Genomic DNA, 23,181 nt, shown 5'->3' with positions numbered 1-23,181 from the left:
GTCATAGGTTCCTTTTCTTTCCTTCCTCCATCCTCCTTACCCCTGTTAAGGATGAGAGGGAGTAGCTGGTTTCAGAGCCCATATTTCTGTTTCTTTTCTGTACTGTAATAAAACACCCTAACGAAAGCAACCTGTGGTGGGTGGGAGAGCGTTATTTGCCTTACATTTCCAAGTCACAATCCGTCATTGAGGAATCACGGAGGGACCGCTGCAATGGCTTGTTCTCTGGCTTGCTCACAGGCTCATACTTAGCTACCGTGCTTACACAGCATGAGACTACCTACTTGTCTCAGGACGGTGCTGCTTATAGTGGGCTGAGCTCTCCTCCATCAATCAGGACAGTCCTCCACAGACAACAGAGATGCCCATCGGTCAGTTTGATCTAGGTAGTTCTCTGGGTGAGGCTTTACTCTCAAATGTCTTGTAGGCTGTGTCAGGCAGGCAGTTAATGTTAACTAGGACAGCCCATAAACCTGGGAAGAAGGTCTGATTAAAGCTATTTATGATGCTACATGGATTGTTATAAGCTAAAAATCACTGAGAAGTGAAATTATTATAACACTGTCCAACAGCCAAAGTGATGGGTATCTGTTTTATCCAATAAGAAAACAAATGAAAATTTTTCCTTCATTTGCCAGCTTAGCCCCAGGTACGAGAATCATGCCTCTTGGTCTTTAGAGGAGACCAGGTCATCATCAGGTAATCGTTACTACTACTGGTGTGACATGCTGGATTTACATGAGGCGCAGGAATTGAGTCTGATCAACTCTGCTTTGGAAGCAGGGAACTTCCTGGTGTTGGGTGCAGAGTTGTGTCTGGTAGCAGGCTCTGGGAATCCCTTGTCACTGAAGTGGGGTAGCATTTCCTAACCTATGCTGTTAGAACTTATAGTAGAATGTTTGGTCTTACTACGATGCCCTAAACTAAACAAAATCATCATTGTGTTCAGAAAGTCCACATCTTGCCTGAGATCCAGCCTTTCTGAATCAACGGACAGATCTGGACAGATTTTCCCTTGAAAGGGAAAAATCACTTTCCCAGCGATGAGATCCACAAGCTTCTCTGTTGGTTGAGGGAGGGGGATGGCATCTGTGGGTGACCGTGAAGGCCGTTCTCCCTTTCAAACACTTCCCAACCCACTGGATGGTCTTCAAAACCAGAGACTTGTGCATGGATTTTGAATGCTGCCTCCTTAGAGACAGTGTGTCCTTTCCTAGTTTGTGAGTCCAGAACTCTCACATACTCAGCAAGATTGCTGGTCCAAATGGATGTCGAGTGATCACACAGACCTTGGCTACACACCTGGTCCTGGCACTCTGTGATAGCCTTGAGCAAAATAATAAATGGGAAGCTCTCTGTTCTTCACCTACAAAGCGATAGCCTTAACTTCATGAGTAAAGCATACAGGAAGGATCCATCCTGCATTCTCCACAGGGCTGGTTACCAGCACTCGTTCAGTCAGAGAACATGACCCTTTCTATCCCCTATTTACCCTTCCACCTGTTTGAAATTATTTTGATCCACTGAATGCCTTTCTCAAAGTTCAACTGTTTTCTCTTATTCGGAAATAAACAGCTCCAAATGGAAATACCTGACTTTTTGTTAAAATGAGCTAATTAGGTTTCGTGAAACACCAAAAGAGAAATGTAATTAAAACCAAAGGCAGAAGCAGCTTGTTGCCCGGAAGGGTTGATAAAAGATGCTGCACCTGACTCAGCCATTTGGCTCCGGGATTCTGACAGGGTCACAAGACTTATGTGAGGTACAAAGGCCTTGCTGACTGAAGTGGGAAGACATGTTATATCTAGCACAGAATTCTGTGATAATTCAGTCATGTTGGCACTTTGAGACAGGAAGCTACAAAGCATCTTTCGTGAGAAGCAAGCTTTATGTACCGTTTCTTGAAATGATTCTATAGTGTTTAGCCCTGGGGTTATCAAGACTACTCAAGGCAAGCAATTCTGAGAAAACTGAATTTCTAAAATGTAGAAGGTAGAGGGAAATGTTGAAGATTGCAGTGTCGTGAAGCAATAATAGCTATACCATAGACAACCTTTAAGAACGAAAATTTGCAGTCCTCATCAGGAGTATGTGGGACGAGAAGCATGGTGGAGCCTTACATGTAGTCAGAACAGAAAGCAAGAAGCAGGCATGAGACATCCAATAGTGTGCTTCTTGGGTTTAAAAATTATATGTCAAGTAACTATAACCCCAAATAGTCATAAGAGTAGGCTTGAATATTTGATAACCATCAAACTAAGCGCTAACGGTAGTTTATTTAATCCTTGCAACTACCTACTTGATGTAGGAAATTGTACCATCCTTATGTGACAGAAGCGGAAAAGAGTCCAGGTTGATGAATAGGTTGCCAAGGCTTCCCAGTCTGGAATGGGGAGGCTGAGCCTTAAGACAGGTTAATATGTGTCACATAATTTTCTGCCTCTCAGGGCTACTGTGGCAAGGCATTCCAGAAGCCCAGGCTTGTCTTGTTTGCATCAGATTGCCCATGTATCACTTGTGGATGAGACAGAATGAGACAGGATGCAACTGCAAGGCATTCTGACAAAATGTAGCAAAGGAAAGATGTTTTTCAAACTCCCTCCTCTTCCAGTTCTGTGAGCCTTGAAGCTCTTACATTTTCTCCTGTAAACTTAACGGCTCAATCTGCTCATCTGTGTCCAATTCACTGTGAAGAGCAGTGGTTGGAAGGCCGTGGTTCCTACACGGGGCGTACCAGACCTCATATGTGATGTAGTCTCTTTGAACATGCATATACTTATAGTAGTAGTGATCAATTTCAAGCCCCAAGCTATTGCTAGGCTGTACAAAACTAAATGCAATTTTTGATGAAGCAATGGGAAACTCAAGCAGTGCAGGCAGAGGGCTGGTAACCAGAGTTAACCAACAGGCTTTTCTGCTTGCAGAAAGAGAGTCTTGTATTAAAGTGACCCCACTCTGTCCAGATCTTTACTAGCTCATCAGTTAGATACTAATGCTTTTGTTCATTATGAAGTTCATTAACAATGAAGGCTAAATATTTTTTAAAACAAGAATCTGTAATTACCTTATCTAGATACAAAGATTCTGGTAGAGTCAATCCATTTCAGCCTAGGAAGGGATAACAAATAGTGTAGTGGACTGGAAGGTTCAGCGTAATTGTAAGCACTAGGAGTCAGCTCTTCAGTGTCTTTATGTGCTTTCCCCATTCTAAATACTTCTGTGCCTCTTGCCCAGTCTCAAGTACAAGAAGAAAATGTTTTAAGTTATGTTTATGGGTCCATATATCCTGGATATTGATCTTCCAGAGACAATAAGGAAATGAGGTCATACAGCTAACTCTGGCTAAGAGTTCTCAGATCCAGGAGTGCTAGACTCCCATATTGTAGGGTTTTCAGGCATCAGATGTCTGCCTGAAGACACTAAGTTGCAGAGTCAAGAAGTCCATGACCAAGTCTTCTCTCTCCTGTACCCGTTTTTATTTTCTTTTTTAACACAATTTTTCAGATGAACAGTGCTCCTATTGGCACTGTTTCTAGGAGTTACATTTTCAACTGCCTTTATTTCTTGAAAAAAATCTTAGAAAACAGTTATTAATACTGATTTAAAACTGCTCAAGTCTATATACCTGGACAAGGGCAGTCAACCCTTAGCACTTTGGTACAATGTCTCATTTGGATCTGATGCCCAGCACAGGGAAAGCAAAGAGTAATGGGCCTGGGCTCCTTCTTCAATGGCTGGATTTAGGGGATGAGTTCTCTCTTCTTTTACAATGCAAACCTTTCTAAGTTGCACATCCAGCTTAGCCTTTCACTGGTCTGTCCCCATGCTCTTCCCAGACCTGTCCAAAGCTCGTTGTCGGGGCTTCACATCCTCTCCAAAACCCCCACACTTACTCCAGGAAGTTCTGCTTTTTGAAATCCTTCAGTGTAATTTTCAGTGATAGCATCAACATAGTTCAATTACTGAACACTCAGCACAGAGCAGTTAAAGCAAATGGCAGGAGATGGGCACAAACACAAATTGATTGCTATCATCAGTGGGTGAGCTTTGCATCTGAGCTGAGCGCGGCATCCACTGGGTTTCAGAACTACCTGCCAGAGTTGCCCCAGCTCATAACTAATACCTGTTCTTAGCACAGTTGTTTTTGCCCAGCTCTTTCTCAATTTCTTTACCCAAACCTTGTTTCTCAGTTCTGCTTCCCAGCTGTTTTCCTCTAGGACAGTATGACATGAATACTTGGTGCAATGAGAATCGTGTCAAGAGAGCAAGAAACAATCAAAGCAGAGAAACAGCTGGGGCTGTTTCCTGTCTAGTGTGCCTGGTCTACCGGTACCTTTTCTGATTTGACATTTTGAGGTCAGAAATCAGAGACAATCCCGAAATCCACCTTGAAAGATTCTGAAAATGGATTCTATCTCATTTTAAATTGCCGCTGCTTATACCCCCAGTGGGAACAGCATTGATACGGAAAGTTTGAGAGTATGGCCCACCCAGACAGTGACAGTTTGCCTGATGGTGCAAGAGCATCATGCAAAGGGAGGATGCGGGTAAGGTGGGTAAAGGCACTTGTTGTGCAGGCCTAATGACTTGAGCTTAATTTCTCGTATTTACAGAGGCCGAAAAGACTCACAAAAGTTGTCCTCAGACCTCCATTTGTGCACCATGGAGCATGTATACCTTCACCCACATATAAATCATATAGACACAAGTACAATAAGGATAAACAAAACAGACACTTTAAAGTAAAATCTAGAAGGAAGGGCCTGTAGGTTTAGAGGACAAACCCTAGCTCTTCTGTAACTTTACAAGCTACTCAATCTACAGGATCCGTGTTTCGCTGTATGCAAAGGTGCACCGTCACACATGTACTTCACAGGGCTACTTTGAGGATGAATTGCATTTATCTAGTTACGAGTGATTCAACAATGGGGCTAGGTTCTAAGAAATGCATCCTTATGTGATTCTGCCATGTGACTGTCATACAGTGCATTTACACACAAACTAAGGTGGTACAAAGCTCCTAGTGGCCACCATTGTATGTGTGGTCCCCTGTTGACTGATATGTAGCCCATGGCTATGTAAGTACCACACTGAGTGAAGAGGCTTGCGCATGCGTGAATCACAGCATGCTTTAGCAATTGTCAGCACCACCACCGGTAGCCTTGTAGCACCAAATGGCAAAGAACAGCTTTTTAGATCCACGGCTCTTTTGGTCATTTTGCACTTCGGTTCTCCCTACACATGAAACATGGTCTTACCTAGATTGCCATCTTGTCTCAAGCACAATGCTGACCTTAAATGACACCGTGCCTTTTGATTACCCAGAAACAAGCTACTATTGTCTCAGCCTCTGTATAGAGCTCCTAAACAGTACCTTGTCTCCGACGAGCGTTGAGTTTCCTAAAGCAGGTTCCTTCCACGAGGCGGTTCAGGCGCTGCTGTTTGATCAGCTCTAAGATTTCTGGCTGGATCTTCTCCTTTAGTTCCCTATTGGAGGACAAACACATCACATTCCACACTGCACCTGGAGAAACGGTACCCGGTGGGTAGCACTGTGGGCTGATGAGCAGGGAGCCTGAGTGTCTGCTTTCAGGAACACCCTAGGACCTCACCAACTGGCACTTTAGAGAATAATTTAGAGATTTTTCCAAGTGGTTTGGGGAAAAATCGAGGCCAGGGTTCCCCGTAGAAACAACACTATCGAGACTCTGACGTTTACAGACTATCCACAAAAGTACCAGCCACTTTTGTGATTTTTTTTTTTTCCTCCAGAACAAAGCCATCTGAGAAATCCCTTCTTTTACAAAGTCACAGCTTAGGCAAAAGTCCAAGGAAGTCAATTCCTTAGTTTCTCCCCTGTAGCAAAAAGCAAAACAAAATGAACAAAAAACCCCCCATCAATGTTGGAAACTGATCAAGTATGAATACTGAGTGATCATGCAATTGCTACATCCCATACCTATCTACATCCTAAGCAAGGAGCACCTTCTATTTTCTATTCCATCTCTCACAAATGAGAACCATAACACTGTCCTAGATTCCAGCCCACAGAGATTGGGGTAATAATGGGATAGATTAGTATTATTTGGAACTCGTCTCAGGCCAATAGGCTGTCATTCAGTTTCAGATGAACTATGCTGCAAAGACTCCATGATAGAGTGCGACGGTTTTCTAAACATCCACAGAATTTTTACAGCACTATGAAGTGTTATTAGCACCCTGGCATCTGAGGCTAGTAAAGTCTAGAATATTCTAGTCAAAGTTGTACGGGGAGCCGCAGAGCTGAGCCCTCAGAGACCTGTTGAGGGTACTGTCTATAACATGGATCCGGAAGTCAGGAAACTTGGGTCCAGTCGAGGCTGTGTCTGTGATTCTTGTTTCACATCACTCAGCTGAGTCCCAGTTTCCTAACTGGGAAAGGATTACAACTCTGCCCGAGGACATGCTATGGCTCCCAAAGGAGACAAGGCTAGTAGAAGAGAAGGCTGGCGATGGAGGCATGACTGAATTTACCTTGGTGATCACTTTCTTTGGCCCAGCTAAACACTCCAAATGATCACTATGACCTCACTTAAGGCTCATATGGTCAACAGCTTTGATCTCGAGTCTGCCCTTGCTCTGGCCCTGGACAGGACACTTGTTCTCAGCTGCTCTGGTTTTCAGGTGGGCAAGGCACTTGTGATTGGCAAGCAGCCATAAGACTAGTCGTGCATTGTGTAATTGCACCTCACTTGATTTCACGTCTCCCAGACTTAAATACATTCGGAGGACGAGTATTAATGTCAGCTTTTCCACCCTACAGATGAGGAAACTCCTCAGTAAGGTTAAGTTTAGAGTATAGACTCCAATCTTTCTTGTGCTAATGTGAGCAAAAAAGGAAAGTGAGTAGGGCAGGGCAGATGGCTCAGCAGTTGTGAACACTTGTTGCTCTTGCAGAGGACCCAGGTTTGGTTCCCAGCACCCACCTGTGACTCACAACTCCACTTCCAGGAGATCTGGTGCCCTCTTCTGGCCACTATGGGCAACAGGTATGCATATGGTGCATACATGTACAGGCAGGTAGACCAATTTATATATAAAATAACTAAATGAAAACTTTTTTTTAAAAAAAGAAAAAAGTCACATAAAAAGAATTTGGGCATCTAACAAGATGCTCTTGTAGTGTTCTAAAAGGACAGTCAAACTTAAATTTCAATTTGATGCAATCACTAGATAGTGTTGTAGGAGACAGTCTGATTAGGTTAGTTGAGGTGGGCAGACCTGCTTACTGTGGCCAGTACCATCCTCTGGGGTGAGATTCTAGACTGTCTATTAAAATGTGATCTCTGGGGGTTAACAAAAGTTCAACTGACAATGCCACAAAACACCGAATAAAGGATAATTCCATTAGCAAAAAAAAAAAATTTAATAAAGCAAGATTTTGAACATCATTGTTTAAATTATATTTTCTATAAGCCTCATTGCAAAAACTAAACTTATTGTAAAGATCTTCAGCAAATACCTCTATCTATTTATTTATATATAGTCCAATCTTAATGAATAGTTTTATATTAAAACAATTTTGAAGAAAACAAAAAAATAAATAAAAAAAATAAAATGTGATCTCTGCACCAGCGTTCTTCATTCTCTGCCAAGCTTCCATTGCTGTAACTTCACGGACACGGTGTACATTATCCTTGAACCATGAGCAAAAAAAGCCTTTTTCCCCTTAAGTTGCTTCTGTCAGAATATCCTGTCAAAGTCACAGGAGAGGCCACAGGGTCACTGATGCACATCTGTGGCTGAGATGGCCTCGAGGTCCTGTGCAATGTGGCAATGCTGCACTAGTGACACATGGAGAATCTGTAAGGCCTTCCTTCCGAGCACAGGACTGAGGTCTCAGCTCAGGATTTCAGATCACTACACCTATACCAGGGCTCATCTTCCATAAAATAGACTCAGCAAATCAAGTTTTGATGAACCCTGAAATGGAGAAGAGGCTGAGCACTGCATGGGCAGCTGCTCCCGGCAATAAATCATTGCTTCTGATTTCTACGTCTGGGCAATCGGGCAAAGAAGGAAAGATATCCCCTGGGGATGAAGAAAGAAAGGGAGGAAGAGGTTTGGAACTCAGCAACTTTGAGGAGAGTTTTGATAGGTTATGCTTAAGGTATTCAAATGCAGAGATGAGAATCACGAAGAGGAAACTTTGAGAAATTCTAATGGATGTTTCATGATGTCTTGGATGAAATTTGGATATACTTATCATCACACATATTTTGACCAAATCCATTAGATGTACTAAAAGAAGTGAATCTATATTTCTCCATGAGAATTTATACATGAGTCTGTCTCCCTTCTTAATGAAATTCTGAAGACTCCAAACATGATTGGACAAAGGGAAATTAAAAAGCCTTTTCGACATTATTTTTTGACTTCTTCTGTTTCCTTGCAAATAGACTCAGCTGCCATGTATTCGTGGCACCAAGAAAGCCCAGACACCCTTACAATGTGTTTCTGTGACTGAGACATGACCTCTTAGATGCCAGGTAAGAAGACTCTAGCTGTAACCCCACTCTGAAATATTTGGCTTGTAGTCGCTGAGGCTGGGGTCATGGGTTCACTGGCTGACATGTAAATGAAGGAGAAAGATCAAAGGAAGGATGGTAAATGAGTTTGTGCAAAGCAGTTCAGTCTAGTACAATGGTTCCCTTACCACAGTTCCTCCTGTGACAGTAACCCACAATCATAAAATTACTTTCATTGCTACTTCCTAACTGTAATTTTGCGACTGTTATGAATGATAAATAGCTGATTTACATGACCCCTGTGAGAGGGGTAGTAACCCACAGGTTGAGAACTGCTGGTCTAGTACCTACTCTGGAAAACAATTCTAATCCAGGCTCAGCAAGGCCAGTGCAGTACACAGAAGACATTCAGAACCTCTAGACTGAAGTCAGCTCTTAGCCCGGAGTCTGCCCAGCTGAGCTACCACTCCCCACTGGTTTGGCAAATATTTTCTATAAAGCATCAGATAATAAATGTTTTAGGCTTTGTGGGCTACTAGGCTGACAGAAAACTCAATGAATGTGGCTTAATTTTAATAAAATTCATTTAAAGAAATTAGGTGTGGGAAGATTTGGTTCAAGAACTTCTAAACTAGAAGGGCCACTCCGCTTCAGACTGAGTGACAATGGCGCTTTCATGGAAACGGATCTTTTGCTCTCTCAGATCTGGAGAACTTCAGGGCCTGAACTACTTCTGTTCCTTAATTAAACAGACCATGGCTTTAATTACACTTTCATTCTGACAGCTCTCAAGTTTGGATTTCCTGATGACCCACCTGCTGACCTCCAAACTCATCTGCCTACCGCCTCCCTGGACATCCCATAGCCTGGCATATTCAGAGCTGAACTCCTGGGCCTTGCTCACATCACTGCACCCCTAAAGTGCTGCCCTTTAGCTGCTTAGGTCCCACATCTGGAGCCCATCCTCGATTCTTCTCTTTATACAAGTACAACTACATCCAATCCAACAGGAAATATCATCTTCCCTTCTCTCCAAAATATAATTAATGTAGAGCAAAAACTAATCTTATTTTCTCTTTCTTAAACTATTAAAACAGCCTAACTGGCCTTCTTGCTTCCAAATGTGCCTCCTTAGAGTGTTTCCAACACCAAACTCCATGCTAGTCATCCCTCAAACCTTAAATGGCTTCCACCAAAGCCCCATGTTCTAGATATTGTCCTGGGGTCACTTCCTGTTACTGCTGTCCTCACTTTTTCTGATACTGCCACTTTACCTCGTGGTTCCCTGAAAACTCAGATCTCCTGTGACCTCAGGGTGCTTTCACAAGTAATTCTTTCTGTTTGGAGTGCCCTTTATCCAAATATCTACACGGCACGCTCTCTGAATCCCTAATACAAGCTTCCTCCAAATGTCATCATTGTAACTAAAGGTATCTACTTTTACCATCTTTTAAAATATACTTTATTTCTTTTATCGTGCCCTATGGAGACATTCTATCACCACTTAGCTTTCCATCACCTTACATACATTATCTATTCATGCATGTATATTATCTATTTCCCCCCTCTAAGATTTAATACCACAAGGGTTAGGGTTATATATGTTCTATTCATTGCTGAATCATAAAGAACAATGACCAGCTTGTATCAGACACTGATAAATATTTGTCAGATGTGTTGAACACTGAACATGGTATACCTATATAGACAAACCTACTGGAATAGGCTTTGAGTGAAACAGTAGGCTGGCAGGCTGGTCTTTAGGAAAGCTGCAGCAGGTAATATGTATGCATCAGCTTTATTTCTCACTCTTTAAGAAAACGTTTTCTTTCTCATTTCTTTCTCTTGTTTATTCTTAGACAATGTGAGAAACATACAAATACACCAGTATCAGGTTTCTCCTTTCACATACAACTAAGGGTACAACTTGTTACGTTCTGTGTTTTGTAGTAAGAGTGATCATTTATTCAGTGCATATCATAAACTGAGTATGCGCTGATCCGTTTCCTATACTATTGTTTTGAATCCTTGTAGCAGTTTAATGTTGTGAGGGCTTTTGCTGTTTTCATCCCCCAGAGCAGGGAAAGGCGGGCTTAGAAGGGACGATGAGACTTCCGCAGAAGGCACATTTGCAAAGGGCGGCACTGAAATTAGAACTGGTCTCTGAACTCCAGCTGCAGCACATTCTCCCTGCCTGGTTTACTGCGTTGCTGTTGTCTCTTCTCCTCTTCCAACGAAAGGACCCATTTCTGGACTGTTTCAGCTGTTTATCTCTGTTAGCCTGCACCAGTAACGAGAATGGACTTATCTTCTCTGTCAAGTGGCAAATCAAAAGCATGTCCTCTTTGAAATCGCTCATCAGGAACCAGGACGTAAGCCAGGGCTTCTGTTCCCCAAACATTTCTTCACGTGGAGCAAACTTTTCCCTTCTTGGGATACATCACCATTTTTATCAAGATGTAGCAGATGGAGTTTGGCCAGCTAAGGTTTGCCACTGTGCGATGTGTGATGTGCAGGCAGTCGTGGGAGGGAGAGAGTGCTACAGAGCTGGAGAAGCTAGAGAGCCAGTGGAAGGCCATGTGACCAGCTGCAGCCAGGCTGCTGATCGTGTTTGCGGAGTAAAAGGTTTGAACTAGGCAGCCTTAATAGTGGCTTTTAGCTCTCCCACTCCGGCATCCTAATCACTAAGCTTGAACAGATGCAGTTCCTGGGGTCTTTTTCAAAATCTAGATGTGCTTCCTGTAACTGAATACCGAGCAGTCTGAAATGAGTCCTCCCCACCTCCAAACTTTTTAAGATTGGATACTGAGGCACCTAATGCTTCTCAGCACCTTGGGCTGAGCCTACCATGGAGGGATTGCCTAATATTTGTTAAACTAATAAAACAAAGAAAAAATAAGCATGCATGATCCTCCTCTTGGGTGACTTTATCGTGAGTCACGTTGGCAACACTTAACACTTCAACCAATCCCACAATGAGCTCCCGTCTAGAAGATCACAGTAACAGACAAAGCAGATCCCCAGCGCACAGACCGTATCCTGCTTCCTGCCTGCTGGTTTCAGCGGCTGTGGCTACAGGCTGGCCCGTCACGTGTGACCTCCTTATTGAAACCTAAGATTCCTCACATCTCGTTTTCACAGTTATCTATACCAAAAGTTCCCGTGAGACCTGGTGCTTTCTAGTCTCCTGGACAAGAGTGTTGTCAAAGTCACACCCATGCAGGGCATAGTCTTTCCAGTGGCATTGTGTCTCCCTACTCAAGAAACATCAAGGTGAGGGCTTCTTGTAATAAAAGAAAAGGAAACTCCAGCACATAGTGGCAGAGCCTTGCAAATAAAGAAAGAAAGGCAGAGTAGGGAAGCGTCCGCCCTGGGCAGGGCTGAGGATGACATACTCCCCTGGGACAGTCATGGCCAAGCACTGATTTAGAGTCACTTGCTTTGCTGGAGTGGCAGCAATTTAGAACCACTTGGCCTTCACTTAATCGACTCTCCAATCCCCCATTTGGGTTTTAAGAATTGTCGAAAGCATAATAAAGCGTCCTTCTGTTGGCACATTTGTTAGAACTGATGACTTAAAATCCAGCATTTTGTGAAGGGAGGTCCGAAAAGGGTGAGGCGCCGCACTTCCTCCTCACAGATGAGAAACGGCATCTTCCAGGAGCTAGCTGGTTACTCTAACACCTCTGTGTTGGTATTTCTGACTATGACTATCTCTTGACTGAGGAAAAAAAATCCCAGCTGGGTCTGTATTAGATGTATTACAGTACACCTTCGGGTTTAGAGTGATGTGAACCAAATCCCCTAGAAGTTTTCTCTGTCCCCTGCGGATGAACTTCATGCCCACTGAAGTCTATAGCTTTAATGCAGTTCCCGGTGGTGTGGTGCTTAAGATCGGAAAGTAAATCGTCCGTGTCACCACCTGGCTTTTCTAACCTGCGTACTTGCTTCACTTACTTTCAGCCTTGCACGTGCAGAACCAGTCTGACGAAGCAGTAGCTGGGAGTTAAGTAGTTGCAAGGCCAGGTTCTTTCCTAGGCTACTTCCACCTCTTTGGGGATAACACGTGTGCCTACCTCAAGGGATGTGAGGAAATGAACTAGAATAAGGGATATTTTGTGAGCTGTCATCCATTAAAAGTATCATGTATATGGAATCAAAAAACACACAGAGAGAGAGAGAGACACACACACAGAAAGCAGAAAGAGAGGAGAGAGAGAGAGAGAGAGAGAGAGAACAAATAGTAGAAGATAATGAATATAAAATCCCAGAAGTCACTGCTGGTCTTTTGATTACAGAGTAGGAATAACTTGCAAGTCTCTTCCCTGCTTCCCACCTCACTCCTATGTCCTTTTCTATAAAATATAAAGGCAATGAATCTAATCTGGTTCTTAGCAGAGAAAAACAGGTCAGGTCTCAGAAGAGATGATGCGAGCCAAGGAATTCTTGTTTTCCAGATTCAGAGCATTTTAGGGACGGAGATGCGTGAGGCTTTGAAAGGGTTGCACGTGACATTTCATGCCAAGCCCTGTAAAGTGGCCCTGCTGTTTCCCCACCTGGAGCCCATTGGCTCACAGTCATAAAGGTGACAGATGCTTGGATGCCAATCACTGGCCATCCCCTGGGGACACAGGAGGCTCGTCCCTGACCTCTACAGCTCTCACTCGAACTTATGCTATCTCAGGACTCTCAAGGCTTTAATGATTGGTGCACCTCTCTCTGGATAGCACACTTGCAACTCAACTGTGTGACATACAGTTTCATACGAGAAAACAGCGGACACCCCTACACACACCATTGTTTAGATTCAACATGTGGAAGAAGTCAAGTGTATTTTAGCTACAGATCCCCGAGGGATCGTCTGGAACAGCGCCCCCCCCCCTCCACAAGTCCCACTCCAAGTAGTTACCAAAAGGCCTCCCTTACAGGCTATCATTTTGGAAGGTCTTTGGCGAACTCAATGAGCTCGCTACTAGTCCTGCAGTTACATCACAGGATCACTAGGGGACAGTAGCAGTGACGGGGGACCAATGTGGGTAACTCACAAAATCGGGCGAGACTGGAAATCTTCTTGGTTCATCCTCTCAGACTGGCGGATTTTCAGGATCTCAGTGTAGCTCAGGTTCTGCAGTTTGCTCTTGAACTGGTCCAGGGAGCTAGGCTTGGTTGTCAGCGCTCTCATAACCTGCTCCTTCACCACCTGCATTACCTGTCAAACAAAGGAAGGCCATTATACTCCCAGGGCTATGCTTTCCTGCTCAGAAAAGAACGCCCGAGTCAAAAGCTCCTTATTCCCCCAGGTGCCCAGTGTGACCTTCTGGACCCAATCATGAGTGCGCTTTCCTAAATGATAAACTTCCTTTATATAAAGTGCTATTTTCTCTTACGCTGTGGGAACCACAAGGAAGAAAATGGCCTAGGTTGGAGGGACAGGCAGGGGAGCGTGCCTATTTGCTCTCTATGTTATGTGACAGGACTGACAGAACACGAGAAACAGTACAAACACAAGAGTCAGAAAGGAACAAAGGCCAACCCACAGCTAGAAGTGTGCATGCTAATCGCACCTTCCAGGAGGAAATGACTGTGATACAATTAACTGTGAGGTTTGCTTGGCACCGATGCAAACGGATGTGTTTAGATACCTACACCTCCCAGACCTCTTCCCTGTGTTGTTAGGGCCCGAGTGCTCACACAGGTTATGCAATTGGAAGTGGGCATGTACTCTTTCTCTTTGAGTCTGCAACTAGACAGAGAAGGTTCATTATATTAAAGCAGACATACAACGTTGGAAACGTCAAGAAAAAACAAGATCATGGTAATTTATCCCTCTGGACAGGTCTAGTTCACAAGAGGCCATTAACCATTGCCTCTATTAATACAGATTCATCTTCAACAAAATACAAAAATACATAAAGCAAAAAAAAAAAAAAAACCAGGTCAGAGGATCCAAAGAGATCCAAAGGGCTTGTAATCTTACTGCTGCCCTTCATCTTCATTTGTTACGAAAGAGAACAAATGCTACTCTATACCGAGTATGTACCGAGTCTCTGATGCCCTGAGAGACACTTTATATGGGTGTGCGCCACATCTCTTCCTTTACCCACTTAAATCTACAAGCAAATATTACCAGCACTTCAACTCTGCAAAGACACTTAAGCTGCAGAACATTAAGAAACGAGTTTCACATTAATCACATACCAATCACAGAAGCTTGGTATGTAGAAGAGCTGAAATTTGGTCTCAAGTTTGTAAACACTTTACCACTTCAGAGGCCACCCTTCCTTCCTTAGAGCTGCTTAGGAATTTAAAAAATATTTTTAAAAAACTAAATATGTGTGTCTACTTTATGATGAATATGGTACTAAGTACTTTGTTATGCACCATCTCATTTATTCCGCCCTCCAATAGAAAATAATAGGATATGAGTACTGGACACACAAAGGAACAGGGAAAATTGATGACTTGTAAGACATACACATCTAGAAGCATCCCGAGGGAACAAGCATGGTGGCTATACAACAGACTTGATGTTGTACAAATAGGACTCAGATATAGACTCTGCCTTCTGGGAACTAACAGTCTAATGAGAGATAGGGACCAGGCACAAGACCATCAAGGAAGAATTGTGGAAAGGATGGACAGTGTTGGCAGGAGGAGACATTTTATTCCAGACACCATCGATATCATCTTTAGAGGAAGAATGGGTGGTCTCCTGGTGTACACTCAGACCAAGGACCCAGAACAGCTCCACACATCAGCAGCTCTGAACCTGGGCTACAACTAAATCAGAACCAACTATCTAAGCATCACTTCGTGCTCCAAGGATGGTGAGATAGGACACGTTCCAGATGACCTTTAACTGCATTTGCTTTTCTACACAGGAAAAATTGTTAATTTGGGATGCTTAACAAGTTTTGAAATTCTAAACATTCCATGCCATAAAACATGATCAGTGGCTAAATTTGGTCAAGACTGAATTATTATGCCTTGTTCCCGGGGGTTATCCTTTCTCCATTTCAGAGCCTTGGAGTGCATCCAGGGAGGTAACAGTTTACCCATGTTATTTGCTCTTCTGGTGGATGGTTGGATGTGCAAGAGAGAAAAAGATACAAGGATTAAAATAAAGAAGTGATATTTTAAATAGTACCAGAACAAAACTCAGAGCGTGGAGCTGGCTCCATTCCTCTTATTTTATAAACGAAAAACTAGAAGTTCAGAGAGTGAGGTGAGTTGCCCCCTGCATGTATTTAAGGAGGTATCCCAAGTGATGGCAATTTCCATATTATAGCTGCCTAGATCATGTGGTCCAAACTGTCCAATCAGCATCCTTGTTCAGATTGTTCCAATTTAACCTGAAATACAGCCAAAGCCTCAATTTAGAGGATGATGGGAGATAGAGAGAATGCAACAGAATCAGCCAAAGATAGAAATGTGAGGGCGGGATCAATGGTGGTTATCTTTCTTCAACCAGAAAGACACTCTTTCTGTACATTTTGGTGTTTGGGTACATGAATCAAATTCTGTTTTCTTAAGCTGATATGAATGGGATTCTTGCCATTTGCATCAAGACTCCCCAAAAATACCTAGAGAAGTCTAAAAGGAATACCATCCTGTGGGTCTGAGATAGCCCAGACAGCAGGAGAAAGAGAAGATGAAGAGAGTTGATGATACTACTTTAATAGGAAGATAGGCTGGAGAAATTAGTGGCTCGGTGATTAAGAACAATGGCTGCTCTTCCATAGGATTGGATTTGGTTCCCAGCACCCACATGGTGATACACAACCATCTGTGACTCCAGCTCTAAGGAACCTAATGCTCTCTGGACTCAGTGGGCACCAGCCATACAAGTGGTACATGAACATAACTTTTATGCAAAACCCCCACATGCGTGAAATAAAATTAAAATTCAAAAAAGAAAATGACTCTTACATTCAACTTCCAATTGTTGAATTCTTGCTCGGAAACAATAATGTTTGTTTTGTAATAATGTTTCTTACCAAATGCATGGACACACTCCTAGTCATATCTGATGCTTAAAGTATCAGTAATGCCCTGGTGCAAGACTACTGTCCCCACTGGATGGAAGAGTATCTAGCAGAAAAGCCCCTTAAATGCTCCTTTCAATTTGGAAAAAAAAAAAAAGAAAGCATAAAGCTTGTCCTAAAAGGAGGCGGGTTGACTGGCACCTGCAGCCAGGAGGGAGAAGAGCAGCAGGTAGGAAGCTCAGACCAGCAGCTGGCGGAGTCCAATACGAGCATGCCCACTGTTGCTTTGTGCTGGCCTTAGTGAGTTCTACTCTTCCTCTTGATGCCAAGAAAAGAAGAGGCCATGGGTAGCTTTTCATTTGTTTTCTGTAAGATGACAAATAACAAGCAAACACCTCTCTGGGTCTTTGTACATTAGTTTATAGCTTCTGTCGTTTTTAATAATTAATGATGTGAATTCTCGACGTGTCATGTATAAAACTTAAAGTAAGGTATTTTCAGCCACCATTGTTGACTGTGTCTCCTTTGGAAAACATGGCACGACTTGGCACTTGTTTGAAAAACCTTCAGATGATACGACAGAGGTTTGAGCACATGAATGGTGAAATGTTTTACCTAGGGTGCCCACACTGCCACAAACACTAAAGAGAACGCACTCTTGGAATCTACATTTGCTGTTGGCCTTGGTCCAGCATTCACACAATACTTGCAGCACGCAGGTAGTAGAGTATATGGGAAGTTTTCCTAGCACATGCTGTGCTCTGTAAGGCCTTATGGAATAAAAGTGGGGGGTTCCCATATGACTTCTGTACTTCCCATGGATAGAAGCGTTGGCTCCTTGGAAGACTGTTTAAAACGCTGAACCAGACAGGCCTTGGGTAAGTCAGTCTAACTACTGTTCATTTAAATATGTTCCTGGGTCTACCCCAAGATCTACCCAGCCTCCCTGTGTTCTAGCCTAGTATCCTCAGGCCTTGTCTTTCTGTCTACAACCTTCATACATCATCAGTCACTCTTTCGCCCATCAAATATTTCTTAAGCACCTTCTCAGGGCAAGGTGTCGAGGGACGATGGGAGCCTTGTGCTAAATGAACTCTCAGTCTGCACTGGCCTGATGGAAGAGAAAGAGTGATGTCACAGCAGAGCGAGGGCCCACACATTCATTCCACGAACACTCAGCCAATCTCAAGTGAGGTCAGCACAAGGACATGGCATGAGGACTCCAGCTGTGGACTGAGAGGAGGCCACGTGCAGACACGCTATGGCAAAGGGAGGCCATTCCTGAGAGGAAGAGCATGAGCGAAGCTTTGGAGTCAAAGGCAGCACAGCACTGCTGGGGGTGGAGAAGTGGGTGCAGAAGTCTCCTTAGCAGTTTGCTAAGCAGTCCTAAGAGTGGTTCAGAGCCAGAAGTGTTCACTGCAGAGTCTGGCCCCACCACCACCAGCAGCAGCTGGGCTGGACAAAAGGCTTAGCCTTTCTGAATCTGTCTCCTTATCTCTTCAGCGGAGATATCACTTGTCCTAGCTATCATTGCTGTGATGAAACACCATGACCAAAGCAACTTGCCGAGGAAACGCTTTTTCTGACTTACACTTCCACATCCCTGTTCATCACTGAATGAAGTCAGGACAGGAACTCAAACAGGGCAGGGAGCTGGAGGAGGAGCTGATGCAGAGGCCATGGAGGGTGCTGCTTACTGGCTTGCTCTCCCTGACTTGCTCACCCTGCTTTCTTATAGAACTCAGGAGCACCAGCCCCACCTGGACTAGACTGGGTCCTCCCCCATCAACCACTAATTAAGAAAAGGCGCTGGAGGTGTGCCTATAGCCCAATGTTATAGAGGAATTTTCTCTATTGCGGTTCCCTCCTCCCCAATGACTCTAGCTTGTGTTAAGTTGACATAAAGCTAGGCAGTACATCATCTGTGGTCAGATTTAGGAGATGCTGAATACCGAGGGCAGTATCTTATGAGGCTCCCTCTTTGTTAAAATGTGAAAGATAGCTTGCCTAGAAAATCTAATCTCCCTTCCAGCCTCCAGGCATGCACACCTCACGTGATGACTGTACGCATTCCCAGCACTTAGAGGGCAGCTCATGATTATGTTCAGGCTGCGCTGCACAGAACTGGTTCTGACGGATTCCACGGGCGTATTTTCATTCAACAGTGTACCCACTCTCGTCTTCGGGGCTTTCAGGGTTTTAGGGATTTTTTTACACTCTTCTGCTATCCATTCTGCCCTGGCGTGAGTCCCATATTCCTCTGGCGTGAGGCCTGGCTGTGTAGGCCTACAGGCTTACTGTAGATAAAGAGGGCCGCTCTGAAGTCACGGGGGCCTCTCACAATTTCATTGTCCCTGCAATTACAGCAGATCTATCAGAAACATTTCCTCCACTGGTAAATGCAAAAATATTCTTCTCCATCTCATGAAGGATATGATTTCCTTTGGCAGCATTGACTGTTCTCTGTCTGTGTTTCTCCAGTGTGGTCCTCACGGTGCTCTGAAACCCCTGCCTTTACCATACCTGTCTGAGGGAGCAACACCATCTAATCTGCAACCAAAAACCAGTCTGGGTTTGATGTGTGCAGTGAGGGCCTTGTACCTCTTTCTCTTTTTCCATCACTCCATAGTCTAATAAATAATTGGCATCTATGTAGGTGGCACATTCTATCAAGGAGCTAAGAGGTCGTGAGCTGAGAAAATGAACAGTTTTCTGGAGACTAAATCTTCCCAATGGCTTTACTATTTTTCAGTTAGAGTTCCAAGATCTCATCCATCCACAAGCAGAGGCCTGTTCTTTAGGAACCAGACACCTGTACTCACGACCGTCAAGTAACCCCACGATGGTGAATTCTGAACTGAGGGTCACGAAACATGGAACCATTAGGGCTTAGGAGACTCCAGGCTCATTAATGCTGGACGTTTGCTCTGGGACCAAAACTGTCAAGTGTGGTGTGGCGGGTTGCGGACTCTGCCTCCTGCTATCGTCACATCACTTGTACCAGCCCCTCCTAGGACCACTGCCCCCACACCTGTCCTGGTTTGTCCAGTAGACTTTGAGCTTCAACTCTGTCCTTCCCAGCCTCTCCTCTTAACTGCCACCTCCTTTCAAAAAAAGGAGGTAAAGCCAGGCCAATCTAAAAACTAGAGTGACTGAGCACTGCGTCTGGGGTACAGACCTGACAGTCTAATGTATTACCGGCTGTGATAGCTAGTGTTAATTGTCAAGTGCACGGAAGTCTAGATTCACCGGGGAGATGGCCTTTCGGGACTGTCTTTGGGGGATTATCTTGATTATATTAATGAAGGTGGGATGACCTATCCATGAGGGTGGCAACTAAATATCTAGGCAGAATATTCTGGACTGGGTAAGAGCGGAGAAAACGAGCTGAGCTCTTGCATGCAGACACTGTTGCTCTCCGTTTCTGAATATGGGTGTGATGTGCCCGTGTCCTCGTGTACCTGTGACTCTCGGGGTCTGATGGGCTATAGCCTGGCTCTGAATATGGGTGTGATGTGCCCGTGTCCTTGTGTACCTGTGACTCTCGGGGTCTGATGGGCTATAGCCTGGCTCTGGGAGCCAAAATAAGCCCTTCTACCCTAAATCTCTCTGGTTACAGAACTGTACAGAAAGACACTAAGACACTTTCCACCATCCCCTACAGCGCACTCTTTTCCCTGAGCCCAGCTCTTGAACTCCATGACATCACCACGCCAAGCACCTCTCAGCACCTTGACTTCTACTCTTTTGCTTTCCTGACTGCTCTCTTTCCTCTTGCCATGGGGAACTTCCTTTTAATATCTGCTCTTCTTTTAGGTTCTGCCTTCGAAGACAGCATGTCTGATAGGCCTGCCCTCCTCCCACAAACTGAGTTCCATGCCTACATTTCCCCATCGCGCCAGTACTGCTTGTGGCACACCAGAGAGCCCTTGTCTCCTTGGCTTACTACCTTCCAGAACCTGTGCAGCCCAGTCCTGCAGTCGCAACTGGGGAAGACATCTATTTTTATTTATGTCTCAAAGGCTCATCATGTGGTCAAAAGAACGAATCAGCCTCTAAAGTCAGGATTTTCTAACCTTCACTGAAAAATGGAGTTTAGGGTGATTTTTGCTTGACTCTGCCCTCAACTTTGCTTCTAGAATGTATCCCAGAAGTGGATTCTATTTCTCCAGTTCCTTCGAGGATGTCAGTGTCCAGTCAGGGCTGAGGAGGGCAGCCTTGAAAAAAGAGGGTGCAAAGAGATAGGCGCGAGGCCTGCCATTTCAGGGAAGGCTGGCAGGGCTGCTCCCACCCTCAGCATGCCTGTCTACTGGGACTTGTGGATGCCATCTGAGGACTTACCCTACCAGTCCCCTAAGATGTGGATGGCATCAGTGTTCTTGCCAAGGGTAGTCAGGTACCAGGAACAATCAGCTATAGTCAGGGAACCGGCTGCCCTAGCCTCTTTAGGCAGGTTTCTCAGATGCCACTTTCAGTAGGATCATTTCTTGTTTCCTGCGATGTCTCTCTCAACGGTAGCTATAGAGACCATGTTGAACTCTGGTGCGGGAGAATTATCTGTATTCTGTCAATCATGTATTTTAATAAAATGCTGATTGACCAGGCAGGAAGTATAGACCAGACAGGAAGTAGGGATGGAGCAATGAGGACAGAAGAATTCTGGGAAGCAGGAAGGTTCCCCGCCATTCCTGCGCAGGCCACCGAAAAGGCAACATGTAAGCTGTCACACTGAGAAAGGTACTGAGCCCATGTGGCTAACATAGATAATGATAATGGATTAATATAAGTTACAAGGACTAATAAAAAGCCTGACCTAATGGGCCAATCAGCTTTATAATTTTATCTTATGGAGTCCTGTGTGTGATTTTCCTTGGGATTTGCCGGCTGTGGGGTACCGGGCGGGACGGAAACCCCAACAAGCCGGCCCCCTCATGTTACAGAAGTCATCTGCTATTTCAATCAAGAGTGTTTTAAATAAGGGCAGCCAACACTTTCCCAAGAAGTTCACAGTTCCTTGGGCAGCAATCAGGGTTAGCACCCCCAAATTCTTGATTAGAGCAGGGAGCCACTGTGTGCTTGGTAACCCTGAGCAGGGACGCTTGTGACTGGCAGAGTCCAGGCAGGGCTCGGGGAGGGCAAGTGTGGGAGTACTAAAGGTGATTTTTCAAGTGTCCCCCGAGAACAAAACAGATGGTGTCTCCACTGAGAAAGGGAGAAGCTATTCAGCTCTTCCCCTGACTCTGCTTTTGTGCTTCTTATAAAGCAGGGCAGCTTCAAGCATCCTGCCCATACAATCATTGTCTGGACAGAGATTTCAGAAGACCTTGGTGTTAGCCCCCAAAATAGCTTGTTATATAATGGCTGACCCTGCAGTACCATGCAGCTGGTGATACAGAGTTCCGAGACCAAGGTGGGTAACATTAACAGCTGCTCCGCTCTTCCTGAGAAAGCCTTTTAATTTGAGGTTTAAGGCATTTTTATGGCCGGTAAAAATAGTAAACCTTTCAACCAGTGATTCATGCAAAAATCAATCAGCACTAGGTTCACAGAAGAGCAGCCAACAGGGAAGCACAGCTCCTCCCTGCCCTCAGCCTCTGCAGGAAGCCCATCCACAGAGGACAGCAGGACAGGGGAGGTCGGAACCACAGCCTTCTTGTTGCAGCTTGTCTTTGAGCCCAGTGAGAGCAGGGGGCAAGTAGCTGTGTGACAAAGCTCTCTGCCCCACCAAAACAGGGAGCCAAATTAACATGGGCAATCAGGCTAAATTTGCTGGTTAGCTAATTGAAGGCCCCAGTGGACAACAGAAAGCAATTTTCACCAGCTGAATCGGCCTCAGGCAAAGAGGGATCTGTACCAATCACATTAGAGGGTGCCTTTTAGACCACAGCTTTAAATAAACTAACAGGTAAAGCACACCAGTCAAAACCTATGAGTGTATGTGGAGGGGGTAGGGAGTTCTTGTAGATTTTCCACTACTGGGATTGGGGTAAAAGGGTAGAATATTTTTAGTAAGCACACTACATTTAGGTCCTCTAATGCCTGCTCACAACTCTCATCCACACACGGCCAGCATGGGGCCAAAGCAGAGTCTTCACAAAGCTTTCCGAATTTACAAAACACACTCCCAGCTGGAAAGTCTGCTGAAAGAGAGCTGCTGGGGACTGGGGGCTGGAGGCTGGGGGCTGAGGGCTGTTGGCTGTTCTCTTTCAACTAAGGCTGCCTGATGATGGGGGAGGAGAAACATTGAGCTGGATTTGCTGAGATCCCTCAAGTTAGCAGAGGAAATTAACTGAAGTGGATTTTCCTTTTTGATTTTTATGTGCATGGTGTGTGTGTGTGTGTGTGTGTGTGTGTGTGTGTGTGTGTGTAGACCAGAGGTCACTGTTAGGTGTTCTCAGTCTCTCTCCATGTTATTTGTCGAAACCTGTTTCTCCCTGAACCCAGCATTGAAGACTAGCCTAGCCTGGCTGGCCAGTCATTTCCAGGAATCCGCTTGTGTCTGTCCCTACCCCCAGCCTTGGAGCTACCGACAAGGGCTGTTACATCCAGCTTCTTTTCGATGGGTGTTGGGGATTCAGGATCTCACGCTTGCTCAGGAGGCGTTTTCATCCTGCCTCACCATCATCTCCTCAGTACACAGTTGTGGGCTCAAAATACAAGATGTTTAGAAACAACGAAGAAGTCATTTT

At 44.6% G+C, this 23,181-nt stretch overlaps 1 protein-coding gene across 5 annotated transcripts in view; it reads right to left on the bottom strand.

The window, feature by feature from the left end:
• The window catches only part of Elmo1 (engulfment and cell motility 1), a 516,507-nt gene that overhangs the window by 25,334 nt on the left and 467,992 nt on the right, over positions 1-23,181 (bottom strand). For all 5 annotated transcript variants that reach the window (XM_085699273.2, XM_085699272.2, XM_085699275.2 and 2 more), the window contains 2 exons: positions 13,553-13,716; positions 5,375-5,487 (listed from right to left, as the gene is read on the bottom strand). In XM_085699273.2, the coding sequence (XP_085555399.1) occupies positions 5,375-5,487; positions 13,553-13,716 (277 nt within the window). The remainder of the gene's footprint in view (positions 1-5,374; positions 5,488-13,552; positions 13,717-23,181) is intronic.

Source organism: Myodes glareolus, chromosome 14, assembly GCF_982192425.1.
Source record: "Myodes glareolus chromosome 14, mMyoGla1.1, whole genome shotgun sequence".
Lineage (NCBI taxonomy): Eukaryota > Metazoa > Chordata > Mammalia > Rodentia > Cricetidae > Myodes > Myodes glareolus.
Note: the sequence above shows the minus strand (reverse complement) of the source record. Positions and strands in the feature narration are given on the sequence as shown.